General features: G+C 41.4%; 1 protein-coding gene across 1 annotated transcript in view; it reads left to right on the top strand.

Moving 5' to 3' along the window:
- LOC306826197 (3',5'-cyclic-AMP phosphodiesterase 4B-like) overlaps positions 1 to 27670 on the top strand; it is a 61728-nt gene that overhangs the window by 7823 nt on the left and 26235 nt on the right. Inside the window, exons 2-7 of the mRNA XM_079347372.1 lie at positions 3844 to 3968; positions 9954 to 10201; positions 18773 to 18967; positions 19058 to 19094; positions 21938 to 22008; positions 22642 to 22691. Coding sequence (XP_079203498.1) covers positions 3927 to 3968; positions 9954 to 10201; positions 18773 to 18967; positions 19058 to 19094; positions 21938 to 22008; positions 22642 to 22691 — 643 coding nt within the window. The 5' untranslated portion in view covers positions 3844 to 3926. The remainder of the gene's footprint in view (positions 1 to 3843; positions 3969 to 9953; positions 10202 to 18772; positions 18968 to 19057; positions 19095 to 21937; positions 22009 to 22641; positions 22692 to 27670) is intronic.

Here is a 27670-nt window from a genome sequence, read left to right as displayed (position 1 = left end):
TCAACAAAACCTTTTACTATTGATCCTTTCTGCTTGTCTTTTCCTGTTCACCACAGGATGAATCCTACTCACTCACGAGACACCCTCAGACTTTCCCTCTTTGGGTTTTAGCCAAATATCTGAAATAAAATCAGACAAATGACCAATTGTGAAATCCCTTTTGAAGCGTACATTCCAATAACTTTGATCTCTTGACTTTTCACAAAACGCCCAGATCTTGTCCACAATGGACTGAGAAAGTTTCAGCTTTATTTCGGCCTGATGCTGATAAGATGAAATGTTCACATGCTAAAACTATACTTTACACAAACTCGACCTCAGGGTCTTGATATTTTATGGACGTACTCGTCAGAATTTGCAAATGATAGAGGAAGTCTTTATGGATGGATATTCACAAAGATAAGCCTCTGTCTGAATTACAAGCTGATGAATCCCTTCATAATCACATCTAGTGGTAAAGAGCATCAAGACAACATAAGTAGCATTAAAAATCAAAGTGTCACACTCCAGTGCCCCCGGCTTCATTAGTTCATCGGAGTGATAGCGGGAAACTGATTTGTTTCATCGTCAAATCAACATTCATCCGTTTTATTTTCACTCGGAAGCAAAATAATATTAAAAATAGTTTGTGTTCATTGAACAGAGTGTAAATATGAAGTTCCCCTTGTGGGATTAATAAAGTATGAATATTTTTTTCTCTCAGTGTTGTCAGAACAGTTTGGCACATTGGTCTAAAATTCCACTAATCACATTATTGTAGTATTTGTGAGGGCTGATCTGAGGACCAGTGAGGGCCTCCCTGCGTTTTTAAAGGGATACTTCACCCAAAGTTTTCTTTACGTGACGCAAAAAATCGTCAACTGGCGTCACGTAAAGAGAACTTTCAGGCAAAGGAAAACACATTTTTCTCGTCTAAGGGCAAAATGAGGGCTGCATTCACGACCATTCAACACTACTACCATGTTTCTAATGATGCAAAGCTGAATGCAAATTGGTGAAGTATCCCTTGAAGTATCCCTTTGATTCAACATTGGCTTCATCGATGTGCAGACCTTTCTGTCTGTCACAAAGTAACCTCCACCATCTACTTCTCCTTTCCATGAAGTATGGCTCTCTCATGAAACCTATAATGGACACATCTTTGCAGCATCATACATTATTGACAACTTTTCCCCTCCTCCTGCTGAGATTTGAACCAGCAGCTCAAGGTTTTTCTCTCTCTCCAGATGTTTGAACACCAAACCTCTGTGATCCACTGTCATTTTATCTCTCTCATCATTTTGTGCTGACAAACATTTGACAGCAGGGTGTATAGATGTTTTCCAAAGCTATAAACTTGTTTTTCCTTTTTTCTTTTTCTCTTCTCATGCCGTTGTCTTACATCTCCGGCAGTAGTGTCTCTCTACAGCAGCTCTACAATGCTTGAAAGCTAAAGATTAGGGTTTAATGTGGGTGAAAAGCCTCGGGGCCGATCAATAGTGCATTCACAATATTGTTTCACAATCGTCGTTTGCTCATGTCTGCCTGTGTGTGTGTTTTTTTTTTTTAATGGGCTGGTAATTTATTTAAATGTATTAATTTATAAAGTACTTAACAGCAGCTCAACCAGCATAAATCACTTGTTTTTTTGTTGGTTTTTTTTAGATTTATTTTTGGGCTTTTCTGCCTTTATTTGAGAGTGCGAGAAAGTGGATAGTGTTGGAAATCAGAGAGAGAGAGAGAGAGAGAGGATTGCCATGCGGAAAATAGACCACAGGCCGGGGTTGAACCCGGGCTGCCTGCGTGAGGACTGTGGCCTCCATGCATGGAGACGTGTGTGCTGCTACTGGCGACCCCCCCCCCCCCAAATAAATAAATCACTTCTTTAAGTAACTGGGCTGATGATCATTATCAGACTCGATCCAGTGATTGGCTGACGCTGAAGAAGTCAACACCAACACTGGGGGAACAGCCCTTATCCTTTGTGCTGCACGCTCCTAAAACACGTTAACAAAACCATTTCATCCAGGAGAGATTCATGAAGACTTCAGTGACAGATGAAATGCACATTAGACTGTGTCATGTTGACTCCAGACACCAACAGAAGGATAGGATACCCCCCACTATGGAGCCCAGACACTGATGGTGGGTTTCTGGGGCTCCACTATAACTCAATCAATTGATACCGCGGGCCAATTTATTGAGTGTCAATAGTTCAAAGGCAAAGCAGATTATAAATAAGAGTAAATGTTTTCAGATGTAGTTTCTTCTTTGTTTGTAAAAACAATAGGTCGTAAAGGGGGCTAATAAAGAGGTCGGAGAGAAAACAAAACATGAATTGAACTCAGGAAATACCAGAGAGGCCGGAGAGAGCGCTGTACAGTAATTAGCTGCCAACACTGAACCAGGAAACACTCCGGCCTCTGCACTCTGCTTCACTTTAAGATTCAAAGTCTCAACTGAGGCTGCTCACTTTATTTTGAACTTAAATTAAGGATGGAGTTTTTGCATTGGAAGTTTATTTGTTAATATGTCATCGGCCTACAGCTCATCATTTCTGTCCTGGTCTGGTTTCTTCAGGAAGTGCTTTAGCTCCGCTTTGTGAAGAGCATCTGGAAAGACGCCTATCAGAAAAGACCTTGTCGGCATGACCTCACCTGAGGTGTTGAATAGCTGATCGTTGAGAATGAGATGCTTGAGGTTCAGGGTAAACGGATCAGGAGTAACAGCTCGGTAAATGTAAAACGTGTGAATGGTCGCATGGCTGCGTCTTGCAGGGTTTTCTTTGTGAACATCGGCTCACATCCTGCCTCGTAATGAAGTTAATTAGTTAAAGGAAATCCAATTCTTCGCAATGTGAAGACAGAACTGCAGACAGGCGATGGAAGTGTTGATTGGCTGGTTAGTAGTGGCGAAAAGTCTGCAGAAATGTTGGAAAAGTCGTCCCACTAGTGGTTTGACTTCACGTCAGTTAAAGAGCATTCACAGCAGCGTCAGTCAGATGATCGAAGAAGAGTGGGCCCAGAAAGATTCCTAGAAGAAAATATTTCAGTCTTGATTGAGGTACGTCCAAACCTGAGGGGGACTGAGGTAACGAGTACTGAAACCGTGTCAGCATTTAGCCCTGTTGTTTCCACTTCAAGTATTGAGCTAGTCAGATCTAGTGTTACGCATGATTATGTACGTTGATGGCATGTTGTTATGAGCTCTGATCATTTTGCTTCGAGCTCAAAAGGAAAGCGTTTCAAATATGTCGACTGACCGAAATCAAGGTCGTCACAAACTAAAGAAAAATGTGGATTCAATTTGTTTCAGCTAAACGGCTTTAAAAGAAAAAAGCTCAGTCCAACTTTAGAGACTGATGGAAGAAAAACAAACAAAACAAAAAAAACGCTGCAGTTCATCAACATACCCATAATGCTAAGCGTGTCTTTATCTGAGGATGGCTGTGACAGGCTCTTATAACAAACTGTCTTAGTTCATTGTGTGTCACATTTGATCAAAGTTGAAGCCATTCAGCTGTTAAACACCATGACACTGTGTGTTTTTCCATTCACTTCCCAACACTATGGGCGGCTTTTTGTTCATACTTGTATTTACTCAGAATGCTGATCCATCACAGTTACTGTAATGCTTGCTTTTTTGTTGTTGTCTGCGTTACATAATACAACACTGTTGAGACTTGTCAAATTGCCGCACACGACAACCTTACCGAGAACAATTACACAAGTCTGACAACAATTGCAGACATGATTCTTACTGTGAAGCAGACAGAACAACTTTTGGAACTGGTTGCTTCATCAGTTCTCCTCCTCCTCCTCCTCCTCCTCCTCCTTTTTCCTCAACTCCCATTCCCATGTGCAGGCAGGCAGGCTGGTGAGGCTACCTCGAGCCCGAGAAGCAAGAGAGACGGTTAACAGCCAGAGTGTGGTCGAGCATCCGTCAGAATGAAGAAAAGCAGCAGTGCACAGGGGGTTACACCAGGCGATGTAAGTACAGTATTGATTTCTTTCAACCTTCCATCTGTACAGCAACCAAATCCATCCATGAATTCATTACATAGCCGCTCATTGTTTCTCTTTATCGGAAATCCGACATCTCGCCTCCAAAGTTTACAGCCTGATTCCACAGTTTGCAGTTTCTGTAAATGTCAGTCTTTCCTCTGTGTCCGAACACAAAACACACCGAGCTCCAGTGGGAGCAAGGTGCAGTACTGAATGTCTGTGTGGTGGTCAGTGACTCATGAACAGATGACTGTATCGTACACAACAGACCGCTCTCCAGCAGGACACACCGCAGAGTGCGTGTGTGTGTGTGTGTGTGTGTGTGTGTGTGTGTGTGTGTGTGTGTGTGTGTGTGTGTGTGTGTGTGTGTGTGTGTGTGTGTGTGTGTGTGTGTGTGTGTGTGTGTGTGTGTGTGTGTGTGTGTGTGTGTGTGTGTGTTTGAATAGAGGATGAAGGTTCTTTGTGTGAGCTGACGGAGGTAAAGAATTGAGGACTGATGCAGAGTTTACAGGAAGGATGCAGAGCAGGAAGAAGGGGAAAGGTGTAAAGAAGAGTTCACAGCAGGCGACGTTCAGGGCATCGAGTGAATGGGGACATGGATGAGAGGAGGATGAGCAGAGATCTGACGGAGAGGCCCATCTGTTTCTCCTCCACGGCGTCCGTGTTTATGACTGAGCAGGCAGGACGTAATCATTTACTCTGACTCTGTCCAAAGAGGCTCAGAAACCGTGCTACAGCAGAGGCAATGGAAGTTCTCCTGCTGAAACATCGACATGCAGCCAGAACTTAGAAGTGGCAGCTGTAAAAATGTACAGTAAGACATTAAAATGTTTAATGGGTTAGGGTTGAGTTACATGTTTCACTTTAATAGAGCAAACACACAATATAACCCACTTTAATGGCCTGTGTTGTCAGGAATGATAAATCGTAACTTTGACTTTAATGCCAGCAGTCATTATGGGATCCAGCAGACACATTTGTTTAAAAGGCTGGTGTTTCAATTGGTGACCAAAACTTTTGACTAATGGCCCTCAAAAGGCTCATTATATTCTACTGAAGGGAGAGTGACGGCTTCTTTAATGTCTAAAATGTTTGTTTCACATCTGATGCCTTTTAAATGTCAAGCTTTAGTAGAAAGACACTGATTTAAAAGTGAAACTGCTCTGTTTAGGGTTTTTAAATCTTCCTTACAGATTCTGTTTATCACGGAGAAGTGGAAAATGTGAGTACCTGGTAAACATCTTGTGTGTGATGAACCACGGGGGATCGTTCAAGGACTGATTTTCTAAAGTGTACAGCCTGCTGTGGAATTGAAAAATTCAGCGTTTTAAATGGCACAAAAAGTGACCCAGCACAAAAATATCAACGAATATATAACTGAAATGATTCAAAATGTCCAGTTCAGCATGTAAAGGTCACACAGTATGCTAAATACACTTCACCATATTTTTCTAACACCAATATGTGTCCCTAATCCGTCTACAAAGCCCGCAATTTAGGGAAAAGTCCAAATCCAAATGTATGCTCAAACATGCAGAGATTTTCCCTTCATGACATCACAAAGGGCGTAACTCCTTCATAGCTGTATCACAGTAGTCAGGACGACAATGTATTGTTGTATAGTGTTTTTTTTCCCCACCCCTTCTGATCACAATAGCTGAAACGTATTTATGAGATCAAAAAAAGTAAAACTTTTAGATCTACAAAAATAAATATTTTTGTTAGTCAGACGAGGACTCATCAAACCCAACAAGCCCACGGTGGAGAATCTTAATAACCCATTGAGGATTTATTTATTCCACCGTCTCTGTTTCAGGCTGAAGTCGACGACTGATATTCTCCAGTACTCCACACCCTCAGCTTTCCATATCCCACCTTTCATTAAGATTCCATAGCGCATATATGATTTTAATAATTTAACATTTTCTGTTCCCCCTTTTGCTCTGCAATTCAATAACTCAGACACTGTACCCGTCTTGGTAGAGCTTCCGTCCTACATCTGCCTCATTCATTTCACCTTCTTTTTGAAAGGACTGATTGGGAGGATCCCAGAGAAGTCGTCTAAGCTTTGAGGAAAAAGAGAGCTCTCTCATCTTCACAGAGAGAGACCTCTGTTTGACACTCCCTCCTTTCATCTCGCATCCTGTAGATCAGGCAGGGATGATTAATCCAGTTTTTTAAATGTAAAGTACAGACATCTGATCCTCCTCCTGGATTATTTACAGCTGAGGCGAGGAAAATATGAGCCGTCTTTCTTTGTCCAAAAGCCATTTGGACCACAAACATGGAATCAATGAGTAACTAGAATCACATTTCCACTGTCCGAGATATGCGATCGATACACGACTGATTAGGAGTTTGGCAGTGACAGTGTGGAATATTGACAAGAGACTATTTAGACTTCTGCTTTTAATGTTTGTTGTCCAGAGTGATTGTGTAAGTGTAACAGCGCTGGGACAGAGTTGTGTTTTTACAGATGTGATTTTCAACCCTTTTCCCTTGGATGGGAGGAATATGTCTTCCAGAGACAGGCACGGTAAATCAGACAGATTGGATTTCCTGGAAGGAGCGGAGCAGTCAGCAGAGCTGTGTTTACAGACAATCAAAGGGGAGGACACGTTCCCTTTCTCCTCTGTTCACTTCATTTGACTCTCCATTAAGAAAACGTCTTCACCCCGTCTCCTCCCTCAAATGTTCCCTCTTCATGTTTCTGCTTTGCCGTCCCCGCCATTACTCTCCTTAACTGGACAGTTGTCCTCTCTCAGTGTCCGCCCTCTTTCTTCACTCTGACTGTTGCTGCTTCCCAACCAAGTACTCCCTTTGACCTTTCATCTTTCATGGGACAGTTTCAAGTCTCCGAGGATCTCTCCGTGCTGCTCAAAGTTCATTTGAGTTTCAGGTCAAAATAACAACAACTTTAAACGTGACAGTTGGCTGAGAAATCAACTGAGCCTGACACAAACAGCTTTTTGGTGTGCAGATGTAAACGTGTTTCTGATGTTCTACCAAGTTTCAACAGTCGTTATTCTAGATTTATACTGAAGCCGGAACAGCTTAACGCCACCTTCAGGTCTCTGCCAGTACAACACTTAGGGCGAAGTAGACTGATCACAACATTGACATTCAAGGAAATGAAAGAGGGGGACTTTCATGAGTTTGTGCTCGATGGATTTGATGTTACAGTTTTGGCCTCTTAACATGAGCTGAGTCAATTCTCCAGGTAAGTAATCAGGAGAAGAAGACCACTTGGCAGTGACATGCTTGTTGTTACCCCACCACAGAAGTCCCGCCCTCTCTAAAGTACCCCTCAGTTTGTGAGAAATCACTCTCCAGAATCATTTTTTTTCTTTTCTTTTTTTTTTTTTCTTGTCACTCGTTGCCAAAAGTAATGAAAATAGGGACCAACTCTCTGACATTTTAACCCAGCGGTGGGCTCTGGTGATTGTTTACGTTTAGTAATAAGTTATATGCAAAGTCTACTACGAGTAGAAGTTGCCCACAATATTTCAGAATTGTCTCTCTCTCCGTCTCCTGTTTAATATTTGTATTAGAGACTGAAGCAGTGGGTCGAAGGCAGAGACATCTGTCCACACATGAAACCTCTCCACACCATATTATAGTTTAATGATCTTGAGCAGACAAAAACTGATCTTATGGGCTCAAGAAAATACTTTTTAAGAGATGATGAAATTGTCAATCAATAAATTGGTAAATGAATTTCAAAATAAAATATCTGATTTTTCCAAAATCCTTAATATAAGAATTGGACCTTCTGTGGGAAGTACTTCTATTCTGCAGATTCAAGTTTTTCTAATGATCTCTCATATTTGGTGCTTAAACGTCAAAGTAACCTACATGTACAGAAACTTTAATTCCTCCACTAGAGGGCAGTGATAGGTCGTTATTTCCTTGCTACACTGAGAAAACCGTCTTTTGTCACACCCCAGTACACAAATCTACATGAATATCACTGATTACATTTCTTATATGTAAACTCATTGTTTAAGGATGATATTCTTGATTGTTTGTTTGGTAACAAATCAAACATGTTGATCAGGGTCAATTCAGGAAGGTCACAGAAACTTCAGTCCTCAAAGTGTCCCATATAATTCCCTCTCTTCCAATGTCCCCCACACCCTAAAATAAAGTCATAAAATCCTATTCTGACAGTTTGAGTCGCTATGTACGCCCCTTTGAGGCTTTGCCTTCACTTTGAAGGTCACAGGTGTGTGTGTGTGTGTGGGGGGGGGGCAGAGTTGCCCCCCTCTGTACCAACTTTAAGGCTAGCAAAAGAGGCTTTACAGGGTCGAGACAGAACGAGGAGGAAGGCTCAGCGGCTCCCATGAATTCACAGACTGGGACACCAGTCTTACAATATTAGAGTCTATATGAACGTGCAAAGACGTCATGGCGGCAGCAGAGCTTCTCTGAAAAGGGCCCGTGTTTTTAAAAACCTAATACTGGTCCTCAGGTTACTAGGTTGAGCCCTCAAGCTAAACATGTTCAGTTATTATCATAGAGAAGAAAAGAAACCAAACTAAGTCACGTTGCAGAGACTCTAATCTGAGACTGTTACTCATATTGTTATGAAAAGAGTTTAATAACTCTAATGTCTGATTACAGTCCTCGTCTTGTCAGTGTGTGGCGAGTTTTCATCCCTGATGACGGTGAGGTCAAACTGTGGCTTCTCGTCCCCTCTGTCACTTGGTGGTTGATTCACACTCATCGTCCACCTCGTACTCAGAGAAGACAAACGTCGTGTTTACTAAACCAACGTTCCAGGAATTCGTCGATGTGTCCTCTCTCCCTCGTTTGTTTCGAAGCCTGTCAGAGTGTTTCATTTACACTCGCATGCGGCGAACATAAAGTGGATGTTGATGTATGCAGATTGAGCTCTGGCAGCCCGCCTCTTGTTTATAACCCTTCCACCCTGCTGCAGCCTTCACACTCTGCCACACACACTCCAGTGTTTATATTCAGGAAAGGCTAATAAAAACGTCAGCTGGCATGTCTGGTGGGAGACTGCAATGGACTTTAATCACAGTTTATTTTCTCAGTGTATTGGAGCTTAAAACATTCCTACACTGTCTGTCACGTTGTTGAAGCACAGATCTGTGCAGTCTGCTTGAAGTCTGAGATAAGAAGTAAGAACATTAGAGCTCATTCATCAACCGTTCAACAAAAAGTTCTAGTGATGAACTTTTGAGGAAGATTCTGGGAGTCTCTGATGTTTTCTGTGTCTCTGAAGGGCCCGTCTTTCCTTCCCTTTTATGGGCGGTTACCTATGCTAATTAGGTAACGACAGCCAAGTGCTTTGAACTGAGGAACAAAAGGAGATGAGAGCCTACGAAAACGTACGAAACTTCTAAAGATAACTCAATCTGTCACTTAAATGATTTTTTTTTTTTAACAAACGGTTTGTATTATTGTTACTGTAAATGTACAAATGTGTGTTTAACTGACTTCTGAATTACTTCTTTGTGGATTTAATTTGTTTTAAAGTACTACGTGACTGGCTATAATCTCTCTCTCTCTGTGTTTGAGCTTATGTGTCAATGGCAACAATCCCGATATTTGCTTTCATATTTTTGTCAACAATAGCATGCCAGAAAGGAAGTCAAAGGAAGCCCTTTTGGAAACAAGGCATGGTAGCTACAATGTGGAATTTAGATAATTGATTATAATTTTGAGTTTATTTGAAGAACTTTTAGAAAATGTGACGTGTTTCTGTGTATCAACTAAAAATGTTTATAATACTTTTAGTTATTAGGCATGTTTTTATAAACTGTGTCTAGAGCCATTGTTATGTTTCCTCTTCCAACTCAACTTAACTTCTGTGGGCCTTTTTCTTTATTTTATAACTTATCAGTTATGTCTTCTTCACGTGTTTCACCACTAAGCCGATCAACAGGGAATAGTAAAAGTCAGCGAGGTGAGAATCTGACCCAGTATCACTCTGTCTCTCCTCAGGACAATAAGGAGACTCCTACAGGACAGTTTTACTCAGGCAGCACGCTTGGGGTCGAGCTGTTCAAAGTCCACAGGCGGTTTTCCGGAAACCTGCAGCTGCCTCCGTTGTCATGGCGACAGGCTGAAATGGAGAGTTACAGGGGAAGGCCTCTAACGCCTGAGGAAGATCCAGTGACCCGGACCAGACCAACAAGTCTGCCTATCACGTCACTGCCCCGCATAGACATCACAAACGCCGACCCTGACAGGTAAAACAAAAAACAAAGGCAATCATCACAGTCCTTTTAGTTTGTCAATTTAGCCTGTTTTAAGTTTTTAAATGTTTTAGTTAATAGTTATGCATAGAGATGCATGCATTGGCCGAAATTGTCCATAAACAGACTGACCCTAACCCTGCAGACGGAAAGATTTGCTGCAGAAAGCTGAAAAAAAATGTTTAAACACAAGAACTGAAAAAAGACAAGGAAAAGGAAAGCTCCGCAAATCCAGAGATTACAAACGACACGGCCTGGGTAATTTTGTTTGACAGAGAATAGTTATGTTTAGAGCTGAAACGATTCCTCGAATAACTCGAATAATTCGATTACAAAAATTCATCGAGGAATTTTCGCTGCCTCGAGGCTTCGTTAAGTTTTTTGTTTTTTTTGCGTCATCAAAACTTTGGTATGAGTATAAAACACGTTTAATGTAGCTGCAGCTACCTGCTCCTCTCTCTTACACACAGACACTTCAACACGCGAGCGCGGCGTGCCCCTTTTAACTTTTAGTCAGCACACAGTTGATCCGTGATCCATACGACCCAGTCGGGAACACATGATCCGGTCAAACGGTCGGCTTTTCTCCGTTCACTCTCTCCGTGTTTGCAGCTAACATAATGATAGCAGCGTCCTCACAGTCTCTGTCATAGACGCGTCTATAGTCTCTGTAGTCTGTGAGTGCGCTGAATGCACGCGCTGCAGGAGCAGACAGAGACACACTTTTAATAATGAACAGGCTGATTATATTAAATCTCTAATGTCTTCAAAGCTAAATCAAGAGATAACTTGTTTGTGGAATAATAATTTAGCAAATATATATTTAAAGTTTCTCAATCTCCTGATCTGACATAATGATTGACTCTGTGATTGATTCAACAGAACATAATGCTTTCTCTATTAAATGTACTGTAACAGATGTGTAGGCTACACAAAACAGTATTTGTTATTTCAGCCATTAAAACATGTTTGGCCTGTATTTTTAATTTACCTGCCGCCTTGACCAGTGAATCAAAAAGTTCATTTGGGACCCTGTCAGTAATATGGTGAGCATCATCAGCAGCTGTAGAGCAGAGGTGGTTGGCTGTAACAAGCAGGCGTTACCACGGTAACTGCAAAGAAGCAGGTTTGTAGGGACGACCCAAGACGAGTTAAAACTTAATTAAGCAAAAGTATGATTTACTCGATTAATCGACAGGATATTCGATAGAATACTCGATTACTAAAATATTCGATAGCTGCAGCTCTAGTTATGTTGACTTCTGTTATGTGCTTTTGCATCTGTTTTCAATGGTTGTGAATGTGTAGCTTGTTTTCTCTTATGGGAATAGTTTGGGGATGTTGCATCTGTGTGTCTATCCCTTTAAAGGGGACATATTCTGAAAAATCCACTTCAGCAGTGTTTTTGAACCTTTATTTGGATAACCTGAGCGTCTGTTTGTTGTCTGCATAAGTCTTACCACACTGAGAACATTTGAAGTTGAGTATTTTTCTCTTTGTGACATCACAAGTTGGATTCTGGTAAGGAAATGTGAGTGAGGAGATTTGAGGTTAGTTACGGTGGATGTGTGACTCAAAAGCTTTGAAGTTGTTCGGTAGAAGAAACGATTGGAACAAATAAAAACTCTGCAGTGTGGCGCAGCTGGAAACCGTCCTTTGTTGCATCTCGCTCTGAACACAGTGGGCTGCTGTTTACATCAAACTGTATCAAAAGAGACTTTCATCATGGCTGCCACTTCTCTTAATTGAATGATATCTTTGAACCCCAGAGACTCACCTAACCACTGATGATTCTCTTATCGGACATGTGTCGACTCTTTCTTTTAGTCTCTTTTACCTTCATCAAGCTCGCACTCTGCTTTTTGAAACATGGGGGTGATCGTCTCGAGTAGATTGAAGCTCAGAAATGTTCACCCCATGTGTTGTATACCACAACTTTAGTTGATTATTTAATGACGTTTCAGATTTGATTAACATCATGAATATTGAGGGGGGATTAAAGAGCACAGGACGGGTAATGAATCCTTATCTTACAGGCATTCTTCGGCTCAGTCGTTGTTTCAAAGGATCAGATGTCGTTTCTGTGTTAGTTCTTTGAGGGGACAGATGGGGGGATTTTTTTTTTTTGACACCTATGACTCCTCCTTCACTGACATAAAGCAGAAAGAAAGGGGGAAAAAAAAGATGGTGTGATCGAAGTGTAGAAAAACAAAGCTCGATGAGAGCCGTCACTTTTCTTCCTTCAGACTTCTGAGCTGAAAAGATCAAGGTCATGTTGACAATCATTCTGGTGTTTCTATGTGAAAAGACGGACATTTAATTTGTATTCATTATCTCTATTTAACTTCTGTGTCCTTGTAAATCACATTCATGGTAATAAGTTTATCCAAACTTTTAGAGCCGAGATCTGTTTATCAAACGGATTCAGAGAACACTGGAGGCAGATGATGACGAGTGATGGCTCCAGTGATAATACTTCAGTGTCCAGTAAAGTCCGGCTGACTTTAGATTCAGTGCAATCCATCACTCCTCTGTGCTCTGGTCTGTAGACTCTCAGCCTGCACAATAAATTCTTCAAGTAGCATCCTCTCCGTGCTCCATCTTCACCTGCCCCCTCCCCTCTGTTCTCCCCTCTGTTCTCCCCTCACTTACATGAACTAGCACCATTGGTCCAGAAGCGGATTTCAGCTGATGCTCTGTGGGCTCGTGCATGCACGGAGTAGAGAGCGAGCAGGGAGACGGGGAGGCCTGATTGGTTCATAGCATGCGTACCGAGTGCTGACATTGGTCAAAGTTTTTATGTGTTTACAATTCATGTATGTGTCTGTCTGTCTGTCATGCTGGACTAACAGAGTGCACAGAAGAAGATGGAGAGGAAACAAGGCCTGTAAAGGCGAAAACGTGCAAAATGAGATTTATTATTTAGCCATGACGACGAGGCGCGTGGGGTTTGAGAGGTCTCACAGACTTGGTCTTGGCTTTTGTGATGCGTTTACTGCAGTTGTGTATTGTGTCTAAAACAGTGGTGTCCAAACTTTTTTTCTTGAGGGCCAAAATTGTCGTGTTAGAATCGCTCACGGGCCACAGGGGTTTTTTGTTTGTTTTTTTTTAAATATTGGAAGGAACTTTTTGTATTTTGACCTCTTCAAAAAATAATGTAAATACACAATAACTAATTGCAGTGGGAAACTGTTGTGTTCTAATTTTTTGGAAAGAATAGTCAGGCTTTTATAGGTCTCCCTCGCTAACATGAAAAAGAAAAAAAGAACGAAATATGCCATCTGATGAGGCCTGGGGCCAAAATCTTCTGATTCTTCAATTTGAAGTCAAGGGCCACAAAAAATCCACTCAAGGGCCACAAATGGCCCCCGGGCCGCACTTTGGACACCCCTGGTCTAAAACATGGAGGTAGTCTCACGGTTGTCACCCATTGTTTTTTTTTTAAGAGGAGATATAAAACTTGATGATTCTAATTAACTTTAAAAGGCAGAAATGGTCAAATAGAGGCAAACTAAATGAACGTCCTGTTGACACTTTTTTTTGTAAGTAGGCTGTAAACTTTATTTTTCATGTTGTAAACGTGGGAAATTAAATGCAGACTCTGGGACTCCTCAGTTTTCAGAGGCAAACTGAAGTGGAATTGAAGATTTTTGCACTTCTGTATTGGCCTAATTTTCAACAGCAGAGGGCGCCACTCGAGTGAAGATTCCAACATGATTTAATTTTCAGCCCTAAATTCAAACCCTTTGTAGTTTTGTCATATAAAGAGACACTTGTTTTAATAAATCTTACCTCATGTCTGTGCTGCTTTCATTTGCACATGCTGATTGAACTCTGCTTTTGTTCAGAGGTTTTATCTGCTGAAGTGTGCAAAAAATGAAACCATGAAATCTCTGCATTGTTTGACCAAAGTGAGAAAAGCAGCGGGTGAACCATTGTTCTCATTCTGATCTCATCGTCGATGCTCGTGACGTTTTAGCTCGCTTGCTGTCACTGCTGTGAAGCTAAAGCTGACGGATAAATAACGTTGGTTGATCTTTTTTTTTTTTGCAGCAGTGTTCAGCCTGATCCTTCCTGGTTTGCACTGGGATGATAACAGGAGGCTCTGCTTCTTGTCTCCCCCACAGATGTCGTACTGCTTTCAGTCTGCTTAGTTACCTCGGATGCTAACTTAACAGTACTGAGGTTTCATATCTAAACACTGTCATGGTGTTGAATAAACAGGAGATGTTTCTAATGAACTGCATCTGACAGAACAAAGACAAGCACGATGTTTCAGCTCATTTCTTGAGGAGAACTGACGAACAACAAGGAAAGTAAGAAGCAGCTTCATTATGTGCACAAATATCAAAGTGGTTGTCGGCCACTGTCGGATATAAACTTTTATTAACCCCGCCCCCTCATGTTTCCTGATAATGTCCAGCTGTGTGCACACACAGGCTCACACCAACTTGAGCAGATTGTGGGGGTGATTGTGCAGAACACCCCCCCCCCCCCCTCACCACATGTTTTTTTTTTTTTAAACAGCAGAAGTGAACTGAAATCTCACTGCTTTCTCCTGAGTTAGTTATAATACATGAATTCATAATCGCATCAAATGATCGTCTTTGAATTTATTTGACCATTTTCAAAAATACAGCCGCTACTTAAAGGGACATTCAAACATGATTAAGTTTAGGAGGAATACAGATGAATACTTTTTTTTTTTTTTTTTTTCTATTTGAAAGCAATGCAGTGATTTTGACTTTTAATTAAATATGGATATGGCCTGAACTTGTCATTTAGAACAAAAGGGGCAAAAGCTCTACTCCTGGTTAATTTGAAAATGACGTGCACATTATTGAGAGTTTGAGAAATGGTTATCTGTCTCTGCACTGTAAACCTTAGAGCATATGCATTAATAGGACGCCACAGGTTGCGGAGTGCAGGGCGGGGCCGGGTGATAAACGGACAGACTAATCTTCAGTGGTTTGATATGAGCGGGGGGAAAAAGAGACAGACGCTCAGATCACCAGAGCGAGTCCTGCAGCAGTCCAGAGCTGCCTGCTTTTTCTAGCAAGCGGACGTTATTCCAGCACGTGGCCTGTTCCGGGACAGAGAGAAGATCAGTCAGTGGGTTTGTGAGGGAGAGGCCGAAATATCTGCAGCTTTTGGTGCCTGATGAGGAGGTGAAAGGAAAGGAAGAATGCCCCGGAGGTCCCCAAGGTGCCGAGCGGGGCACTTTGACTTCAGCGATGACGTTGTGAACAGAGAGCACCTCTCGGCTCCCAGGTGAATCTTTGCCTCTTGAGTTTGGTCAATTCAGAATTTTTTTTTTTTTTTAATAAGCTAAGATCTTACTGGACAGTCTCTTTCGGTATTTTAAGACCTGCTGCTTTATGTTTTTCCTTCACTATATCTAGATTTTGTAAAGCAATTACATCATGGTGGAATTGAAGGAGAAATAAAAGGGACGTTTATTCAGATAATTGTGGTCCAGCATAACTGCCTGAACATCAGGATCTACAGAAATGCTGCTCTGATGACTTCCAGCGGTACCCTGCCTGCATCAGATTAAGAGATTAGATTCTAGGTAAAGCACGCTGTTAATGTTGTGAAGTTGGGATTTGGATGACGCAGAGTGCTACGCTGATGACGTCCGTCATGTGTGTAATCGGAGTCTGACCATTTCCCATTAATCTGAGCTCTTCTGGCAGAGGTGTGGAGCCGACAGAGTCTGAGTGGGATAAATATGTGAGTGGTTAATCCCACGTTAGACAAATTACAGAGGCCGGTGGTGAAAGTGGAGTAAATAAGTGGAGTGACCGTTAGGACGGTGCTTGGGAATGACACAACAATTTCTATTGTGGACGTGTTTTAACTGTGACTAAGGAAATGATGAGCTGCGATGTTGTAACATCAATTAAACATCATTTAAGACAGAATATAATGCACAGGTGTTTTTTAGTGTGATTCTTTTATTTTTTGTGGCATCTGTTGCCCCCGCAGGACTTTGACTTTTTGACCCCTGAACTCAGCACCATCTGACCCGATCATCTGGCCACCCATCAGCTCGTCCTCTCCTCCTGCACGCGCTCAGTCGTTGCAAACAGATTACATCCGTCCACACATCTGTGCTGGTTCCACTGTGGCCTCAGCAAACCTGCTGGGGAGAGGGACTGTGGCTATTTTGATGATGACGATAATGATGGTATTAAAAATGTCTGAATTACTATCAGGATTTTTTTTAATTTTATTTTTATTTTTATTATTTATTTATTTTTTCAAAATAAAATGTCGTCCAAAAAGCAGATGCATGGAGTGCTGCATAGGTGTTAAAACAAGTTTTGATAATTTGTGCTTAAAACAACCAAATTCTATAACTCATGGTTTAAGTAAAGTAAAAGGGGAAAAAAAACTGAAACACAATAAGCCATAAAATAAAATAAGGCTTACAACAAATTTACATTAAAAAGATCTTCCTGTAGAAATAGTTATTTTTAGCTTTTGAAAGACTTTTTTAATATGAATCCAATCTGCTGCTTATTAGATTTAGACCATTGGACCGTTTCCTGACAGTTTTTCTTTCCTGTCATTGGATATTTGATCTTGGCCTGTGTTGTTTATTTTTGTTCCTCTAAAGAGCCAGACACAAACAAGCCCAGTGGTCTGTCAGGGTTGATGTATCAATCAGTCTCCTCTCACTAAATAAAGAGGAAGGGGCTGCCTCTTATCTCATCCCAACCTAACGATAAGATGCAGAACAACATTCAACAGATCCTCCTGTATTCTGTTCAAAACGACGTCATGGTCTTACAGTGAGTGAATGAGCGGAGCTGTCCCCTTCAGTACTTCAGTGAGACAGACCAGAGCAGCACAGCTCTTCCCCTCTCTGACCGACAGCACACTCATTTAATGAGCACCGTCGTTTGGATTTGAGGACATTGATGCATGGCTGGGTGAATAATCATTGAATGGTTTATGCAACCTTCTCTTTGCTGAATGGGATTTGTGGCAATGTTGCTGGAGCCAGTATTTAGTGGAAGCTTATTGAAAGTACTTGGTACATGCTGATGATGATCGTTTGTTAGAGTGTAGAAATTGATGAATAGACGCATGATTCAGGACATATTCAGCTCAGGGGTTTAAAGAAGACTCGAGCCCAGATGTGGCATTAAAAAAAACAACAAAAAAAAACTTCTTGAAGTTTTTATTCTCCAGCAGATTTCACTTTAATATTTGAGTTTGAGTGTCTAAAAGATGCATCAGTGAAGGGCTTTGAGCTCGATCAGAACACCACTGCACAAGCTTTTTTTTTTTTTTTTCAAAAAAGAACCAAGTCGACTGAGGACGTAACTCCCCTTCGTCAGTCTTCATACTGCCTTCCTGTTTCTTACTTGCAGATTTTTGAAGTGCTGCTTCTAGTTTTTAATCGCTCGATAATCTCAGACTGAAACACATCACTGATCTCCTCTGAGAAAATAAACTCAGTAGATCTCTCAGATCTTCAGCAGGCAGTCAGAACCTAACGGGGGGGGGGGGGGGCAGCAGCAGCAGCAGCTTTCAGCGTCTATGCTGCAAACAGACGGAAACTGTCTCTGATAGAGTGATGCCAAACCTTTTAGACACTTTGATATTAGATTTTTAAATCTTGTCGTAAACTCTGTCCACATGTGACTCCTGCTCATTTAGGTTTTGTTTTTTAGATCTGGGGAATGTGACTTCTTTGCACTGCTCTGAAATCCACAGAGCTGAGTGTCACCAAACGACAGAAGAGACAGTATCATCCAATGAATTTATTTCTACATTATTACAGATTTTAAAAAAGTGACATATTTAGATAGCATATAAGTCGTCAAAATGCAATAATCAAATTATATTTCTTTTTTTTCTTTTTTTTTTTTAATTGGTGCTATGCGGTGACAAACATGGTGAAACATGACAAATAAAGTACAGAAACAAGGAGAAGGGATTTAGACAATACAAGACAGAAGAGACAGGACAACAGTTACAAAATACAGTAGAAAATAAGTAAGTGAGTTAGTGCAAAATAAAAAGATTTCAATAGATAAATCAACTGACAGCAACTAGCACAGATAGTAGAAAACTACACAAGATATAATAATAATAATGAAATATAAGTAAGAAAGAAAGAAAACAGTTAAAAGAGTGATAGGGCTAGAGAGAGAGAGAGAGAGAGAAGGGGAGAGAGAAGGTGTTTTATGAGGTGTATTTGAGAGGGACAATGTGAGAGTGATCAGTGTGTGTTGAATGTGTTGGGGTGTGTATACCAAATGTGATGATGGCGTTTATGTATGGATTATGTTATAAGGTTTATTGTCTACAGGAATTGTGGTGCTTGGGGTTCTTTTTTTTTTTATTGAGGATGTTCGCTGTATGGAGGGACAGGGCGAGGCCAGTGTTGTTCTTTGGCGGGGAGCTGCTGAAGTGTCAGATAGGTATTGAAGTTGCTTTAAGGAATAAACGAGGCGGTTTCACATCCCTAAAACTTTCTGCAGCCTCTCTCTAAGTACCTAAAGCTGCAGGGGGTTCATCTGACTGCTCTGTCTCCTTCTTGTCTCTTAGCTTCGAGGTGGAGAATGGTCCGTCATTGTGCTGCAGTCCGTCAGACCCGCAGGCGTCCCCAGGTTCAGGTCTGGTCCTGCATCCAAACCAGGCGGGTCACGGCCAGCGGCGGGAGTCCTTCCTGTACCGCTCTGACAGCGACTACGACCTGTCACCCAAGTCGTTGTCTCGAAACTCCTCGATCGTAGGAGAACTGTAAGTTGATGAAATAATCGCAGAGTGACTGCTGCTTTATCGAACGACGTGCGGTTCAGTTCACCTCTCCCCTCTGACTTCCCGTTTCAGGCACGGAGAGGACTTGATCGTCACTCCATATGCTCAGGTGAGAGTCAGTGAATCTGCTGCAAAGACAAACAACCTTACTTGATTTTTTTTTTGTGTGTGTGTGTGTTTTTTAGATGTGAAGCGCCTCATACATCCACAAAGTAACTCTTTTAATCCAGTCATTGTGAACCTTTCTGCCTTTTGCTGGTCTTAAGTGGGCATTGCAGAGGTGGTTTTCCAAACCTATCATTAACCACTGTGCTCGTCTTTGCTCTCTGATCACAGCAGTCGGCTCCAAACAGTCATGATGATGGATGAGGACGTTTTCTGTCCTCCAATCTTTAAAAGAAGTTTCAAATATGTGGTGCTCAACAGGACGTGCACTCTTTCCTCTGAAAGGTTTTTTTTTTTTAATTTTAAGTGAACCTGTCGAACTTGGGTTTTTTTTTTTACAGATGTTTAAAGTGTCACAGAAGAGTACTGTGTTCTTAGTGCTGATTTTGGTGGGATGATGAAAAACAGCCCCTGTAGTGACGATCAGCTGATCGGCCACTCAGCTGGGTGCGGGAACAGACCTCGGGTTTTGACGCGCTGAATGAATCAATGTCCAAGCACTGTCTGCTGTTGGGTGAGGTTCCCATTTAAAGGGATACTTCACCCATTTGCATGAAGCTGTGTATCATTAGAAACATGGTAGTAGTGTTGAATGGTCATGAATCCAGCCCTCATTTTGCCCTGAGACGAGAAAAATGTGTTCTTCTTTGCTTGAAAGTTTTCTTCATGTGACGCTAAAAGTGTCATATTCCGTCTGATCTCCCCGTCACCCATGCATCATTACCTGGCCCCTAACACCAGTGCAATATACAGGTCCTTCTAAAAAAATTAGCATATTGTGATAAAGTTCATTATTTTCTGTAATGTACTGATAAACATTAGACTTTCATATATTTTAGATTCATTACACACAACGGAAGTAGTTCAAGCCTTATATTGTTTTAATATTGATGATTCTGGCAAAAAAGTCAAGAAAAACCAAAAATCCCAATCTCAAAAAATTAGCATATTTCATCCTACCAATAAAAGAAAAGTGTTTTTAATACAAAAAAAGTCAACCTTCAAATAATTATGTTCAGATATGCACTCAATACTTGGTCGGGAATCCTTTTGCAGAAATGACTGCTTCAATGCGGCGTGGCATGGAGGCAATCAGCCTGTGGCACTGCTGAGGTCTTATGGAGGCCCAGGATGGTTCGATAGCGGCCTTAAGCTCATCCAGAGTGTTGGGACTTGTGTCTCTCAACTGTCTCTTCACAATATCCCACAGATTCTCTCTGGGGTTCAGGTCAGGAGAGTTGGCAGGCCAATTGAGCACAGTAATACCATGGTCAGTAGATAGATAGATAGATAGATAGATAGATACTTTATTGATCCCGAGGGAAATTCAAGGCATCCAGTAGCAGTATACAGACAGGCAGGACACAAGACATTAGTTACAATACACACCCGCTGTCCCCCCCCCCCTCTGTATACAATAATCCCCCAAACAAGATTTAGCAGCCCCTATGTGACTAAGAATAAACATAATTATATGTTAAACCTGTGCAGTTGGCATTAGCAATTAGACTTAAAACTTATATAGTAAACCATTTACCAGTGGTCTTGGCACTGTGAGCAGGTGCCAGCTCGTGCTGAAAAATGAAATCTTCATCTCCATAAAGCTTTTCAGCAGATGGAAACATGAAGTGCTCCAAAATCTCCTGATAGCTAGCTGCATTGACCCTGCCCTTGATAAAACACAGTGGACCAACACCAGCAGCTGACATGGCACCCCAGACCATCACTGACTGTGGGTACTTGACACTGGACTTCAGGCATTTTGGCATTTCCTTCTCCCCAGTCTTCCTCCAGACTCTGGCACCTTGATTTCCGAATGACATGCAAAATTTGCTTTCATCTGAAAAAAGTACTTTGGACCACTGAGCAACAGTCCAGTGCTGCTTCTCTGTAGCCCAGGTCAGGGCTACAGAGACTCTCTTCTCGTCGAGCAGCGTTTTCTGCCACACTTTTTCCTTCCCACAGACTTCCCACTGAGGTGCCTTGATACGGCACTCTGGGAACAACCTATTCATTCAGAAATTTCTTTCTGTGTCTTACCCTCTTGCTTGAGGGTCAATGATGGCCTTCTGGACAGCAGTCAGGTCGGCAGTCTTACCCATGATTGCGGTTTTGAGTAATGAACCAGGCTGGGAGTTATTAAAAGCCTCAGGAATGTTTTTCAGGTGTTTCGAGTTAATTCGTTGATTCAGATGATTCAGGTTAATAGCTCGTTTAGAGAACATTTTCATGATATGCTAATTTTTTTAGATAGGAATTTTGGGTTTTCATGAGCTGAAAGCCAAAATCATCAGTATTAAAACAATAAAAGACCTGAAATATTTCAGTTGGTGTGCAATTAATCTAAAATATTTGAAAGTTTAATTTTTATCATTACATTATGGAAAATAATGAACTTTATCACAATATGCTAATTTTTTGAGAAGGACCTGTATAACTTCCAAGCTACACTCCCCCCTGTGGTAGACGGCTGCTATATATATTTAGCACCTACAGCCCAATTTAGTAATTTTTTTTTAAGATGCACCCGCGAAGTCACAACAGAATATCTAAAACAAATGATGCAAGACAATAACTAATCAGTCCTTCTGTATTATTAGCTGCAGATGTAAACAGGAATATTTAGAAGAGAAAAAAAATCACAGTGGAGTCATCATAGACAGAGTCACTGTATGTTTTTATACTGTGCATCACTGGGATCATTATGTACTGTATGTGTGTGAGTAACATGTGCTCTCTTCTTTGAAAAATAAATATTCTGCTTATTTCACTTTCTCATTGTTTTAGGTTCTGGCCAGCCTGCGGACTGTCAGAAACAATTTCACCACCCTGACCAATGTTCAGTGTGTATCTAATAAGTAAGTCGTCGCTTCATTTTATGAACGAGTCTGCTGGTGTTGTGTGAGCGTACAGCATGCATGAAGAATGTGTTCAGATGTGCTGTGAAGGTTCCCTGAAAAGTGGACTCTCTGTCCTTGTCAGAACAGTTCACATGTTGGGGTTTTGATGTGGACGAAAGCTTTGAGGACGCTGCAGATACGTGTCAGTTGGGGGCGCCAGTGCACTGAAAATGTTTGAGTGAAGCCTCCTCTCATTTAAAGCAGATATCAGTGTGTTTTGATGCTCAGGCACTAACAGCATTGACATTGTAGAAGGGGCACTGTGACACTTTATGTTACATTCTGGTGATGTCAGGGAAGTGCACAGAGGCTCACTCTGACAACTGATCTGTGTCACTGGCTGCAGCTGAAACAGGTTTGAGGACAAAGAGTCATTATGACATGGGGGGGGGGGGGGGGTCACTGTGAGTGAAGACGGGGGGCAGCTGATGTTGCAGTGACACATGTAGAAAGTGTAACCTGATGTGAGGTAGCCCCTGGTTTGTGTTTTTTTTGACCGCTGCTGAAAAAAAAAAACTACAATCCAAATGATTTGTGTCACATCTGGGCTCCTGATTAGAATATTTAACCACTCTGTCTCTCTGCTTGCAGGAGGTCTCCTGCTGCTAATCAGCCTTCTGCTACTAAAGTCTGTCTGTCAGGTGAGTCCACAATCCCAACCTATGTAGGTTACACAGAGGGGGGAGGTTAATGAATGATAATGCAGAGTGGTAGAAACTGTGATGGGACACTATTACAAAATGAAACAATGTCCATGTTAATCAGCCTAAAATGCACTAGACCGGGCTGTGCGTTTATCAGCCAATCAAAAGCGTTTTTTCTTCAAACAGCAGTCCATGCAGATTCTTGAAAAGAGTGACATTTAAAAAAATGCAACAACTCTGTAGGAGCAGAAAGAGAATCTGCACACCTCTCTTTCTGTTATTCAGCATTTATGAAAGTCTCAGAGACTTACCAAAGGCATGTTCTCATCATTCAATGATAAGAGTACAAGATTCAACAAAAAAACAAATATGATACTAAATGTTTTTTAAGTAGGAAATGCAAACAGAAATCACAGCAGGTGAAACATAAAGATGACGAGTGACAGCTGTGGTAGTAAGTAAAGTCCTGTGTAGTGTTTTTACTGTGGCAGCAATGACTGCTGCTCGATCTGAATCTCAGTCTACACGTCACAACGACGCAGTGACATGTGGGCAGCAAGTTTTATGCCAATGCTTTCAAATGATGGGAAACTCTGTGTTTGTCATGAACAAGTCCAAAGGCTGGAGATTTAAAAGATGCAAAGAATGAAAGATAACGATCCAAGCGTGCAGCTTACGTGCAGTTTCAGCCTTAAATCTACAGTGAACAGCCTTTAGTTTATACAAATAAATCAAGTGCCTTTTTATCTATCTCCAAACCAAAGATGTATGTTTGTAGAATTCACTCAGTTTTCAAAAGCATTTATCATTTGAAGAAGGCTTGGTAAACCAGGTCATGTGTGGGTTAATTAGTTAATTGAACCGGGTGTGCCTTTGCATGCTACTTCTTAATTAGTTCAGGTCGACTTTGGTAAGAGCTGTAACGCCTCATGAAAATGTCCATTGCAACAGTTATCGACTTTTAAACTCGTGCACAAACTGATATCTTTGAGTGTTTGCACACGTGCAAACAGAAGCCGTAATCTGCACTTTACTGACACAGGAAACTATATCACCTGATAACAACACAGAAATTCACACGCGCTGACGTTAAGCCTGGACAGAAGGTATGAAAAGAAAAAAAAAAGAGAGAAAAAAAGCTGAGACCCACAGAAGAGCTTTAATGCCCGTGACTCACATGAAGGAAGATGTGAAGGAGGAAGAGGAACGGGTGAAAGAAAAGGAGGAGGGAGCTGGGGATATTAGTTCCTGCTGCACTGGTTCTTCAAGCCCCGATTGACGTCAGCACAGCCTGCTCACAGCAGCTCTCCACTTCCTATCAGCACAGATGGGCTGCGAGGAGCGTCCCGCAGCAGGAAAAAACACAAGACAACTGTTGGGCTCTTATTGTCCTTCCTCCTCCTCCACAGTTTGCACAAACCTTGACCTTCACAGAGCAAACTCTGACGAGTGAAACCGTCCTGTTGATGTCTCCCGTCATTAGAGAGTCAAAAAAAACAAACATGATTCACCCCGTTTTTAATTTCTTTGAACGACAGCTCACGTATGTTTCTTGCAAGCGTCTTCGTCTTGACCCACATTAAACATTAACGTCATCCATGTTAGCTGACCTTATATGGATCGTTCACGGCACCTGCCACTGCATTGCAGTAATTGTTTAGGAGGAGAGAACAACAATTAACAATACGACAAAGAAAGGTGGCCTCACATCCTCCCTGCTGCTGCTGCTTTCTGTCTCATATTCCTCAACTCTCTGAGCGGAAAAGGAGAACAGATTTTTCCTGTTTTGCATCTCTGTTTTCAGTGAGGGAATATCCCTTTCTTTAAAAAAAAAAGAAAAAAAGAAAGTACCTGCGTGTTTCTGTGCATGAAGTCAGCTCAGAGGCTGATTTGAGGCGAGAGAAAAGTTAAACTGTCTAAAGAGGGAACGAGATGGGCTGAAGGGAAACTTGTGAGAAGTAGAGTGAGAGTGGTGTTGATTCCTGTAGGAAGATGGTGAGATTACACAGAGACGGAGTGAGAGATTGTTTCAGGGAGCGAGATAGATGGGAAAGAACAAAAACACAGCAAAGGTCACAGAGAGACGTCAGCGTTTTCCGAGCCCCTTTCATCAGATGCGATATGAGAGAGAGAGGAGAAAGGGGGAAAAAAAGTCAGAAATGATCAAATAAACAAAAAGCAGAAACGTGACCGCAGCGACTGGGTGAAAGTGCAGTAGAATCAGAAAACCAGGGGGTATATTATTAAAGATCGGCGCAGCCTCACATGCGTCACTGCAGGCTGTTTACTCTGTTAACCATCTTACTAAAGTAACGTGACGGGATTGAAGTGTTTCTCGTGTGACGCTGAATTTATGCTTCACAAAACATCTCATGCCCTCATCACATGGAGGTCCCATGAGCCCCGCAGCCCACAAAGGGCTCACTCTTCCCTGCCTCGGCCAGATTATAGGCTTTGTTCTATTTTACACGTGAAAAAAAAAAAGATGCTTCTGAGGAACATTTTTGATGATGACGTCTGTGACCGTCAAGGATTGCTAGTCGATCTGTAACGGTCATCACTCGCTTCAGTGGAATAAGGTCGCAGACGGAGAAGACTCCCAGAGACGATGGTTAATCATTTCACCAAGAGAAGGAAGTTCTTGGGAGTCTTTGTTCCCTTTCAGAAATAAATCGCTCACGCAGGGCCTTTAGCAATAAATGTCAAGAGTCCGCGCAGCCTGATCTCTGAATTTGTAAACATCAGATTCGACACCCCGAATGAGGAAAAAGAACGCACGTGGCGACTTTTTGCAGTTCTGCTTGGTTTGTGTCAGGTTCAGCTTTAAACGGCTCTCTATGTGGAGCTCCCTATCAAAATAAAGCAGACGAAGTGAAGTTAGAAATATTTTAAAGAAGATATGGACTTATGTGAGGTAACAACACAAAGTCTCTTCTCCCAGCATCACATGTGTGTTTATTTTTTCCTGAACTAGAAATTATTCCTGACAGATGTAATTCTTCACACATATATATATATATATATTCCAGTTTTAAGGGGATGTTAAGTTAATCTAAACTTCTAATGGCAAACATTTTAAGAACAATCTTTCTCTTAATCTCACCGGATATAAAAGTACTCTGTAAATTCTGGAGTTGATTATTTGTTATTCAGTAGATCTGATAGTTTGGTTCTTAAATGAGATTTCTGTGCTGAAAAAAAAAAAAACTTTAGAGCATACTGAAAATGATTGAACCCATTGGTCCTAATCTAATTAGTTTATTGCCAGAGGCTTGGCCTGAGAAGTCTTTCTGTGGGGGGATTCCCGTCAGTAGGTCTGCAGTGCAATGAGATTAGAGTACGGCAGAAAACAAACGCATTCTTCGATTTAAGATTAAACACACTTTGACTTTGTGCGTAAACTGGACAGGGTGTGGGATCCTGTAGTAAAACTTACTCATTTCTCAGGTTTCTTTTTGTAAACAAAGATAATGACTCATATCAAACAGGTAAGTCAGACTGAATACACAAAAAAAAAAAAAAAAGGATCAGTTCGTCATCTGTAATCTGCCAGGTTGATGCAATCTAAGAGTTCTTTTTAAATCAGAGGAGTCGTGCAGTTTTGCATTGTGTGAAGGCATACATGAGTGTTGTCATGATTTAATGACGTGTGAGCACCCTAACCCTGCATGATGAATACAACATCATCAAATGTTGTCATTTCTCGGGCATTGGCAGCCCCACTCCGCTCTTCTCTGCTCAAAGTCAGGAATCCATTTCAGGTTTTCCAGGCTAACAGGCAGAGGAGCGGATCCACAAGCATGCAGCCTGGTTAAGTATTTGAATTATGTCATTGACGTCAGCACAGTCATAAACCTCGCTGCAGCCCATCCCTCAGGCTGGCCCGTGCCAACACAGCTCCATGGTTCATTGTGTGGGAGCTGTCAAACAGGCCCTGATGGGGTGTGTGTGTGCATGTTTGTGTGTGTGAGATTGTTTGTATAAGTCTTCGAGCCCTTTGTTTTCATACATGGGGAGATTGAGCTGCACTTGTAAACTATGAAGATACATAATCAGGTATGAAGACTGGGAAAGAAGACAAAGGGGTTACAGGGTTGGACCATTACTGTAAATTGCATCAACAACAGGTTTTTAATTTTTTAATCATCACACTGCTTTCTTCTGGTAACTACTATATAACAGGTGGTGATACTACGTGTACTTCAAGTATGGGATCAACAAACCTGGAACTTTTCTTCCTCTTAGTAATTACAATGAATGGGTAAGCAAGAGGCCCGTTCATCTCTGTTGGACATTTTTCATTTGAAGTCTTGAACAGATTTTTAAGATCAAAGATACTTTACTGACAGTTAGGTAGAGATTCAGTCATGTGTGGTAAACAAAATAAACACAAGTCATGCTCTACACGATTGAGACAGTTTTATCTGGCATTAATGTGCAGAGACGGGAGCAGAGGAACACGCAGACAAAGAAGGCGTTCGCACATCAGAAATGTCACCTGTGAACACCAAAGCAGTTCTTATTGGTGGTCGTGACGTGAAAAGATTCAGCAACCCTTTTTTTTTTTTCTACAAAATACAGTAGAAAATAAGTAAGTGAGTTAGTGCAAAATAGAAAGATTTCAATAGATAAATCAACTGACAACTAGCACAGATAGTAGAAAACTACACAAGATATAATAATAATAATAATAATAATAATAATAATGAAATTTAAGTAAGAAAGGAAAAAAACAGTTAAAAGAGTGATAGGGCTAGAGAGAGAGAGAGAGAGAGAAGGTGTTTTATGAGGTGTATTTGAGAGGGACAATGTGAGAGTGATCAGTGTGTGTTGAATGTGTTGGGGTGTGTATACCAAATGTGATGATGGTGTTTATGTATGGATTATGTTATAAAGTTTATTGTCTGCAGGAATTGTGGTGCTTGGGGTTCTTTTTTTTTTCTTCTTTTTTTTCTTTTTAATTGGGGATGTTCGCT

The sequence above is a fragment of the Symphodus melops genome (genome assembly GCF_947650265.1).
Source record: "Symphodus melops genome assembly, chromosome: 7".
Classification (NCBI taxonomy): domain Eukaryota; kingdom Metazoa; phylum Chordata; class Actinopteri; order Labriformes; family Labridae; genus Symphodus; species Symphodus melops.
The sequence above is the reverse complement of the archived record's forward strand: the minus strand, read 5'-3'. Positions and strand labels throughout refer to the sequence as shown.